At 45.6% G+C, this 10,404-nt stretch overlaps 1 protein-coding gene across 1 annotated transcript in view; it reads left to right on the plus strand.

The window, feature by feature from the left end:
• LOC133352406 (neprilysin-like) overlaps positions 1–3,164 on the plus strand; it is a 49,623-nt gene extending 46,459 nt beyond the window's left edge. The window contains exons 21-22 of the mRNA XM_061568027.1: positions 880–956; positions 1,542–3,164. Coding sequence (XP_061424011.1) covers positions 880–956; positions 1,542–1,641 — 177 coding nt within the window. The 3' untranslated portion in view covers positions 1,642–3,164. The remainder of the gene's footprint in view (positions 1–879; positions 957–1,541) is intronic.
• The last annotated feature ends 7,240 nt before the right edge of the window (positions 3,165–10,404 follow it).

Genomic DNA, 10,404 nt, shown 5'->3' on the forward strand with positions numbered 1-10,404 from the left:
GTATTGCGTGGGGTTTCTCCGGGAACTGCAGCTTCCTCCCAGATGTGTGAACACTCATTGATTGGCCGATAACGCCTGAATAAAGAGGGGGCTGCAGAGCTTGGGAAATCGTTGGCAGCACCGCCTGGCCGTTACCTTCCAGCTTGTTCGTGGTTCCTTCTCTCGGTTCCGAGTCTTTCTCTATCGCTTCGAGAGCGAGCGGACACGGTGTAGTGCGTTACAAGTTTAATTTATTATTCGCATCATCATCATGTTTTTACGCTCGTGTTGCGTGTTTTCATGCACGACCACTGTTAAAGTAAAAATTATAATAACGTAAGCAATTCCAATAAGTTACAATGGCTTACCGAATGTACGAACAAAACATGCGTTGGACAGAGATGGCAACACTGTGTAGTTGGGTGACTCTGCTGCGTCTCGTGGTTGCTGTCTCCGATGCGCTTCCGGGTCGCACCACGTGTTGTCCGGCGCGATGTCCGACGTTTAATTTCGCGTGCCGGGAGCATCTCCACTGTTCGTGTATATATGCACGTTGAACTTCTTTCGCACCGTACGTAGCAAGCCGTTCTCTTCGGAGGTGCGGGGGGAAGGACAACAAACTGAACACAAAAAGCGGTCCTGAAGAATGAGTGTTTCTATTTCGATAACTTCAAAGTGCATAGCTCCAGTGGCTTCGTAACATCTAATGTAGAAGTAAGAGCGTTCCAGACGGCCGCAGAAGAAGCCGTCCACAGCGAGTGAACCTTCGTTGTCACTTGAAAGCATAAGAGGAGAGGTGCATAAGTAAGCAAACTAATCGATTAATTAAATAAGCTACGCTAAAATGAATACACCAATTGTGTGCAAATGGCTTGCTCATCTTTCACTCACCGCTCCCAGGTCTGGTGTGGTTTGCATCGGCCAGAGTTTGCGAGCAGCATGATAAAGGCAGATGTCCACAGTCCGGGCTTGTTCAGGTGAGCAAAAAATCTAAGTATGTGTATGTATCTTTCAGGTATTGATAGTACAGTTCTTTGCAAAGTGTACTATTATGCTGTATTCTATGATTTAAAAAAACAAAAAAAGGTCAAAACTACTGACCCCACAGATGCAGGCCATGAAAATCTGTCTTATATTTCACTTGACCTGACATACCTGCGCCGAGAAGAATCGTCTTCGGTAATACTTGCCCCTAACCGCGGCCCCCTAACCCTAAACCATAACTTTAAACCACAAATTATATCCCTTGCTCCGAAAGCCCAAACACTAAAACCCAACCCGAAATAATTCACCCGCAACGAGGATTAAAGAAGCGTCAAACCCTACATATTTCATCGCCAGAAACCCAAGGGGGCTCAGTGATTGGATGAGACCCTTTGTCTACGATTGGATAAACATAGGCGGGGACAATGGTGCCACGTACGCAGTTTGTTTCCCATGCATTTGCCTGGTATGGTAGTAGTCACTTCCTAAACAGAAATATAGACTGTGTGCTATTCAGCCGCTTGTTTTTTTTTGTAATATATGTACGTGTTTTTCTTTTCTTTTTCTCGCCTTTCCAGAGTCATTGGGACCTTGCAAAACTTTCAGGAATTTTCCGACGCCTTTCAGTGCAAGCACGGCGATTACATGCACCCAGCTCAAAAATGCCGCGTTTGGTGACAAGGCAAGATAAAGATGACCTGTATAGCCTCAACAGACTTTTGGGGGAAACGCTATTGGCGGGCACCTATGAAGGCCAGCATCGGCACACGAGGGGGTGGGTAGCCAGCACTGCACCCGGTGGCGATGTTTACACACCGCACTGGGTACTCATTTGTGGCTGAGTCGACCTAGGGTAGGCCCAAGACCAGTTCACATAATTTCCACATGTATTGCTTTTTTGGTCGTGAGCTGGAATCGAACTCGGGTCGCTGGGTTCGTAGTGCAGTGCGTTAACCACTGTGGGATTAGTGGTCTGGTGACCAGACCCCCCCCCACACACACACACACACCCACACACTGTGTAAAAATAAAACAAATACTTGTTTTATTTTGCAATGATTGAGCAAGATGTTGTTTTCGTGTATGTGTCAGTATCTTTCCAGACTTACTTTCCTTTAAACGTTGTCACATCCAGCAAACAACTTGAGACTGTGGAACAGTAACTGCACATTCCCGGGAATTTGAAAAAAAAATGTATATTATGTGCCCAACGTTTGCTTAAGTTATTGTCGAACACCTGCTACTCCGATTGTATATACAATACATATATATGTACCAGCAATGATGTACGATCCTCACCCTTTAGATCTCGTTAATAATAATAATAGCAAAGATAATAAAAACTCCAGTGCCTTTTAACAAAGTTAAAGTTGGTTCCTGTTCAGGTGACATAGGGCGACTCTCGTACGAATATGTAAACGGTCAGGAACAGATTTCAAATGCAATGGTGTGATCCATGAGAACAGGTTTTTTTTTTCGGTCGCGAAAGGCCTACGTGTTAAGCAATGGTGTGACTTCACGGGAAAGCTAGACTATGGTACGGGCTCGTTTTGCTTGCGCGCCATATGCACACACCCTCTGTCTTATTACCATCGGTGTGTCCACGCATCGTTACATTGCTCCATGGGAAACGTCTGTGTCCTGCATACTTGTATGTACTGCTTTGAATGTGTAGTCTTGCAACGTGAGCAAGAGGGCGAGCGAACTTATGTATATGGCTAACTTTGTTGTCCTTCCCAAGTGCCTCCGATTAGATCGCGTGTATGTGTGTATGTTTAACTTCTTTCACACCGTACGTAAGCAACCGCGCTAATCAGAGATGCAGGGGAAGGACAACAAACTAAACACGAAAAGCAGTTGTAAAGGAATGAGTTTCAATTCCAGATTTTAAAGTGCATAGCTCCAGTGACATCCTACTATTGGTTGGCTACGTATGGTGTGAAAGAAGTTCAACACACATATATAACTCTTTCTTGGGAGCATATGTAGTTGTTGCCGTACATTATATTTTCATACTCGATTTTGTAAATGTAAACCAAGACAAATTTAACACGAGGATTTCACCGCAAGCATCTCGGGATTACGGTGTGACTAACCATGAAAGCGTTTCAAAAGAGAAAAATAGATGGCATTAAAAGTATAAAAAATAATCGCGCCTGCTCGTGTCAGTCTGTTAGCCCTGAGCATTCCCGGCAATATGTGTGTCACGAACAGCGAGGCCTGTGTTGTAACGGCGAACAACAAGACACGTCAAATAAAACGGCAATATATTACCTTGAAGGAGAATTGGGGTTGGTGCTCACTTCCTTTGGCACCACTGGGACAGGGGGTGGACATTTCGCATTACTACATCAGGAGTGAATATTTCCACAGAATGTTAACTCGTGACTTCTCACAAAGTGGTTACCCATTCTTGCTTAATTGGATCGACGCTCGATCGGGATTTCAACTCGGTGAGTTGGAGGGATGACGCAATCACCAAACATCGTGTCGATTTGTGCACAGTTGACGAGCGCACAGATCACGACGCGGCTCTCAATGACACCGCCGTAGGCCCACGTCGCTGAAAAGTACAATTAATTAAAAACATTCCACGGCTTCTTCAGGAACTGAGGGCGAAACGTCGGTCACCGCGCCGAACAGCAACATTCGGCACAACGCGAAAACTCACCAGAGGAGAGCCGCAAGGCACGACTACTAAAAACCTGCACCATGAGATCTAACGAGATCAGGCACAATCGTGTCGATAAAGGATTAGGTAGGATTTGTGTTCCCGTAATGCAGACGCTACTGATTGAACTCTGACCGCAACTGTGTCAATGTTGGCAATGAAACGGGCGTGGAGGTGCGTTTCTGGGCGCGATCGTCGAAGTGTGTTCATCCGCGACGGGGGCGTTGGTCGCCCCCTTGAATCGCCGCGACAGGCTGCAATCAGCGACTGCTCGCACCCATTTGGGCAAGCTTCCAGTGGCTCTGTGTGGGCGGCGAGGGGAGACACGCTTGTGTTCACCTGGGGATATTTACACGAGCGAGTAGAGGGGGAGCGGCTAATCCTCTGCCACAATTATCGGAGATCAAAAGGCCTTCAATTTAATAGGAACTTCATGTAGCCTGGTCTGAAAAAAAATTTTAATGCTCAATTCCAAATCTTATCCACGGTACCTCTCTGGCCTCCCTGTGCCATATGAAGAAGGACCATTGCCTGAAACGTCACCTATTATATACTTTTAGCATTTTCGGCCACAGTGTTGTTGCTGAATGTGTTGCATTTGTTACGTGTATTTGTGGTTGTGCGCCACTGTCAATGTCGGTGTCGCCAAAATGTTTGTATCCAACACAGAGGACCCTGCATACTTTTAAAGGGGTGTGGTGGGAGTAATGCTCATTCAGGCTCTGGTTGATTGGTGGAGGATAAATAAAGTAATGTCAATGTTGAGTGGTTGCAGAAAGCTCTCTACTTGCATTGGCATGCACACTGTGCATGCTCAAGTAAAATAAGAATGGTTTGTTTGTCATAGTGCTGCCCTCCTTTACGCCGGGACACATCGTAGGGCTTTACACGCGATGGGGAACTGGCATCGCAGCTCGAATATACGACAGGGCACCCCCAGGGTCAGCTGTCCGTGTGCAGCACTGACTGACTCAGGGCCTGGCCTGCAAGCTGGACGCTAATCTGTCAGTAGGGCGAAGGGTGTTGAAGGGGGGGGGGGGGGGGGGTTGCTGCTGTTTGTATTTCCAAGCGAATAATGTTCCGGTTGTTGCTGAATGTGGACCACGATGCTGGCACGCAATGGCCCGCTCGATGTGGTCCAAATGCCCGCGTTCCCGTGACCACTCGGAAGGGTGATGCCGACTCGGATCGCGAACCCGGGGCTCGTTGGCCCCGGTTCACGTGAGGAAGGGGCCCAATTTGGGGCCAGGCCGATGCCACGTCTGGGTTTGGAAAGTTGGGGCCGGGAGGGGTGCAATGGGCCTGGCCGTTTGGGTGCCCCGAAGCAAAAATGTGTTACATGTGGGGGCACAGATCCCCAGGGCCGCGTTGCTGACCCTGAAACACAAACGGAGGTCATTCCTGGCCCACCAAGCTGGGTTGCCAGTGATGGGGCGAATGTCACACAGCAAGACTAGGATACCACTGGATATGTGCCACAGCCTCGTGTGAGACTCATCTTCAGTGCTTCTGTTCCTGATGTATATCTCATCAAGAAAATCACATGTGTCGGTGTTGGTAGTGACGTATTTACAGTGATTAGTAGGTGTGGATGTATGCATCGATTAATCTGTAAATATTGATCCTGTAGGTAACTAAAAATGTGTCATTGTGCCTGTGAATATTTATATTTAATTGGGGTTATGTCATGCCTCCAGCTACTAAAGGAGCTCCCATTCATCAGTATCTAAAAAAACAAATCCTCAATAGCATTATAACCTCTGAATCATCAATATCATTCTGTGGTTCCTTCGGTAAAGTCACGTAGAAATAAATGAAATAAGAATAGAATATGACGTTTCTTTTGCAACACAAGCATCCTTCATCAGGTACAAATGAATGAGAAAACAACCATAGTCAACTTGGAAATATAATGCAATACAACACAGAGAGTCGGCCAACAAAACTGTCAACACCCACATGGTTGTTTACGTTCTTCCAAAAGATTAATACATTTGTTGTAATGCATTATATTTACTATTTGACTATGTTTGTTTTATTTTGATTTAAAGCTTTCGTGACTGCAGGGATTCATATTCTTGGTTCTTTCGGTAAAGTCACGTAGAAGGGAAATAATAAAAGAATACAAATATAAAACAATGTATATATACTTTTTATTGTTATATATTTGTATTACTTTATTATTTCCCTTCTATGTGGCTTTACCGAAAGAACCACGAATATGTTTGCTTTCTCATTCATTTGTACCTGATGATGGTTGCTTGTGTTTCAATCGAAACGTCGTATTCCATTATTAATTTAATTTCTTTCTCCGTGACTTTACCGAAAGAACCAACGAGTAATTCCTGCAGTCACGAAAGCTTCGAATCTAGTTCCACCCCTATCATTTTCATCCCCGGGGTCAAATATTTACACCCTCCGTAATCTCGGTGACGATTCTAACTGCGTTGCGTGAAAATATTCCCTTTCTAAAAAAAAAAAACACCCCACCTCCAACTCACGGTCCCATCTACTGGGCATCCTCTCTGACATGCCACAACACCCTGAGTTCCTCCTCACCGCCTCGTGCCACAGTTGAGCCTTGCGTGACCTTCTAGCTGCCCACTCGACCTCTGCGTGAGCCGCGCGTCACGGTGTCGCACAACGTTGGAGTGCCGCACTCGCCCGGCGTGGCAGTCAAACATGCAACAACAACTCACGGCCGCAGCGTCAATCTTTCGTCGTGGCTCTGGCCGTGACTTTTCAGTGCGGTTGATAAGTTTTTTTAAAATAATTTTTACCCTCTTCAAATGTACGTGCGTAACCCTCGTCGCAAGATAATGTCTCGTTTTATTGGACGGTAACAGCAAAACACATGGCGTTGCTGATGCGATGCAACGTTTCCCTGTAAATGGTTGAGCTTTTAAAATTTCCATCGCCAATGTTGATTGCGTCACAAGCCATCGCTCATTGTTGAAGTCGTTTTTTTTATTTTTTTCATTGATTCCAAAGGTTGCTTTAGCCACAACATCCATTTTAAAGTAACAGATTGGTTAGAAATAAAAACCAGACGAGGGAGTGTTTGTACTCCGACCTCTTCGAAGTTGTTATGGCCAGTGTGGAAGAGTAGGCCAAAATATTTCTAAAATTTGGTTCTCTTAATCTCCCTCTAGCGGGGGCAATGATTTAAGCAGTCGAAATATCAGGGCTGCACCTTTACCTGCATATAAGGTTACTGAATGTATGTGTGTCGAACTTCTTTCGCACCATACGTAGCGAAAACGAAGTTTTTGATCTAGATGGAAAAGTGGCTTCCTAATATCAGAAGGAAGAGCGTTCCAGACGGCCGCAGAAGCGCATCTGAAAGCGCGCGATGCGGTGACCGTCTTTGTTCGATGGCCAGCCAAAAGCTGCTGCTGCGTCAAGGATGACCGGAGTTCGTGTGATTATTTGTGCTCCTTGACGAGATCAAACTGTTACTGAAGAAAACTCTCTGATGCCATCGATTTAACGGTTTTATAGATAGCTCCTGTGAAGAACATTTTCAATTTAAAATAGCTGCAATTTGCTCATTTTGATCAGGTATATCATTGCATAGACAATATATATTATGACATAATGTTACAATACAGTAGGAACTTTTATGTGTGTGTTATTTAGCTTTTTTGTTGTTTTTTTACTACACGTTTCATAATGCAGTGGTTAATCATGAAAAGGGAGGAAATTGACTTCTAAAACTTCGATCGCCGGGGAAATCTATCACAAGAAAACCACGAACCAAACCGCCGCAAACTCCCACATTCTCTACGTGCCGTTGTCCACGTGCTCGCATTCTCCAGGACAAATCCCAGGCCGACGATTGCCGTTTGTTATTACTCAACCTCGCCACTGCAGAGAATGGCAACGCTCGTGGCTCATAGCAAGTAGGCACCCGGTTCGATTCCTGCCTGCGGGCGCCTCCTTTCTCCGCGTGGTGTTTGTGCGTTCTCTTCCTGTTCTGCGTGGTTTTCCTTCAGTCTGTCCGGTTTCCTGTCATGGCTACTACGCCTATTGTTGCGTACGATGGCGAAATGTTCCGGAGCTAAATGCTGGTCACGACGAGAGGGCTTCAGGAAAGAGGGACTCAGTCGTGGAGCTTTGCTGCTCCTCCTCCGCCTTTGAAGGAGTGTCGACTACAGAGGTTCGCTACGTGGCCCACTGTGTGTTGCACGGCCACTACCCCAATAGCTAAACACATACAATTTAGTTGGTCTCCTGAAAATCAACGTCTTCCGACTCAGCGTAGCATTCCTGAGTAAAGTCACGTAGAAGGGAAATAATAAAATAATAAAAATAAAACAATAAAATAATCCTCACTACGTTTAGGCCACAACGCAAGCAGCCGTCATCAGGTGAAGAACAGTTCTGTTGGAAAGACAGCGTCTCATTCAGACAGGTCTGTCGGAAAGACAGCATCTCATTCAGACGCTGTCTTTCCGACAGACGTCGTGAGAATAATTTTATTATGTTTTATTTTTATTATTTTATTATTTCCCTTCTACGTGACTTTACCGAAAGAACCAAGAAGATGAATCCCTGCAGTCACGAAAGCTTTAAATCGAAATTTAATTGTGATTACTGTGGTTTGATTGTAAAAGTGCTCTGTGTTTAATTAAGTGCCATTCTGTTGGCTAACACACATTCGCCAGGGAAGTATGGTCCGTTCTCCTTTAGCGATGCGGCAATAGTTGCGTTTCTGAAGAACACAGCGTTATGGCAAAATCGCGTCATAATAAATAATATTGGGGGTAAATCACTGTCCACGATAACACGTGAGATGCGTACGCAGGCTGAACAAAGACTTCAGGCGCAGTTGTAGCATCTGGAAACATCCAGCAGCATCCCAATGCCTTGCGTAATGCTACGGCGAGGCAGCCGTACAACGACTTATTCCTTCTAGCAATACGTAGTTCCGTTCGCTCGATGGCGTTGTATCCAATTCGCATCTGCATTATAACAAAAATGTGTTCCCTAATACATTCATCGCGTTATATCCAATTCGCGTCGTGAAAACCGCACGTGTTATAGAAGACCGGACTGTACTCAAACGATTCGGTATTTTTTGAACAGCGGTAGAGCCTGGTTGATGAGTCTATTAAGTCAATTAATTTAGCAACAAAAGTGAGTCATTGTTTATTTTTTGTGGAATCGATTATTTTGGGTCCCTTTAACAAATGGCGAGTCGCACCACGCTGCCCCTCCCCGAAGGTGGGAAATCCCCTGACAAGCCACGCCCAGCGTGACGCGACTGATGACCTTCATGATGGTGTCAACAAGTTCCGTCCATCACCACCCGTCCAGCGGCACACGTGGGAACAGAGGTGAAACCTATTTTTCCAGCTATTTTCGTGTAATCCGAGTTGAACAAACCAAATCAGAAGATTAACTGAACACATTCCTGCGGAGGGAGCTGGTAGAAACGTTGTGTTGCTCGGTCAATGGCCAGGGTGAGGGCGGGCACAAGCCAGCGTGAGTAGGTTAAACGTTGAGTTTTATAAGGGCACCACGGGGTGAACAGCCCCTCCCCTCCCAGCCCCACCCCTCCCACCCCCACCCAGCCCCACCCTCCCCACCCAGCCCCAACCCACCCTCCCCTCCCCACCCAGCCCCTCCCCACCCTCCTCACCCAGCCCCTCCCCACCCTCCCCTCTCCACCCTAGCCCCACCCCTCCCATTTTTGGATACACGACGGACGGACGGACACAATAATCCCCTGTGGGTTGGTGGAACCAGGTGGTTCCTACCAGTATTAATTTAATAATAAGATAGCCCAGCTCTAAACAATGCCCTTCTCCGCACACATTTTGTGAACACGTATCCATGATTTAAAAAAAATGGACTCAGTGAGAACGTCTTCTTTGAAGTCGTTAAAAAAAACACATTTTAAGAGGCAATCATTTATTTTGATTGCGCAAGAAAAATCTTTTCAAACCATTGCACTGTTTTCCGATTTATAGAGGTCTTAAATGCTTATTTCACGAAGCCATAAAATGCCTAATTTCAAAGGTCAATTGATACTGCCACCATTATCTCTTGATGACGTCAAGACGGCTTATCACTAGTCACACATTTGAGCCACTAAGACATTTTTGCAAAGAATGTGTGTGCAATATACTTTATAGGCAGCGTGGAAGCTGACTGGTTCAACTTTGTAATCTAGAAGAGCAATTGTGAATTAAGTAATTGTTAAAATTCGTTCATATATTTGGCGCCCTGTTCTCACGTAACCGATCTGTGGAACATTACAGAGTTTTGAAATGTCCATGGAAGAGAGGATGCCACTCACGTATTACAAGCCTGACTTTGCTGATGAAGCCCACAAGGTTAAAACCGGTCCAGAGTATGCTTGCTTTGACACAGGCTGCGGGATAAGATCGGTTTTGAAATCTTTACTTTGTTCAACCGCCACACTGTAGATCAAAGCTCTTCTCTTTCTGCTTCGACCCTCGCACCGCTCCACTTGGGAATTCATTCCCATTGGCTCTTTTCCCCACAAGCTCTAACAATAACAATGAAAGTAACCTTGTTCAATTCAAGAGACGCCTTACACCATAATCTTTAACAACTTTGATGGTTGCTCTTTATTGCTGGCCTTCAGGCATTTTGGGCCTTTGGGCACTTCGTTCAGCAGTCATATTAAAAAAAAGTTATTATATGGGTTCAGGTTTTACACCACTATCACTGAATTCTTCAAAACCTGCCATGCCAGGAGAAGATCGTATTGTACCGGTGACCTCTGGGTAGCAAGCCCA

Source organism: Lethenteron reissneri, chromosome 40, assembly GCF_015708825.2.
Source record: "Lethenteron reissneri isolate LAM-NWPU_2019-01 chromosome 40, ASM1570882v1, whole genome shotgun sequence".
NCBI lineage: Eukaryota > Metazoa > Chordata > Hyperoartia > Petromyzontiformes > Petromyzontidae > Lethenteron > Lethenteron reissneri.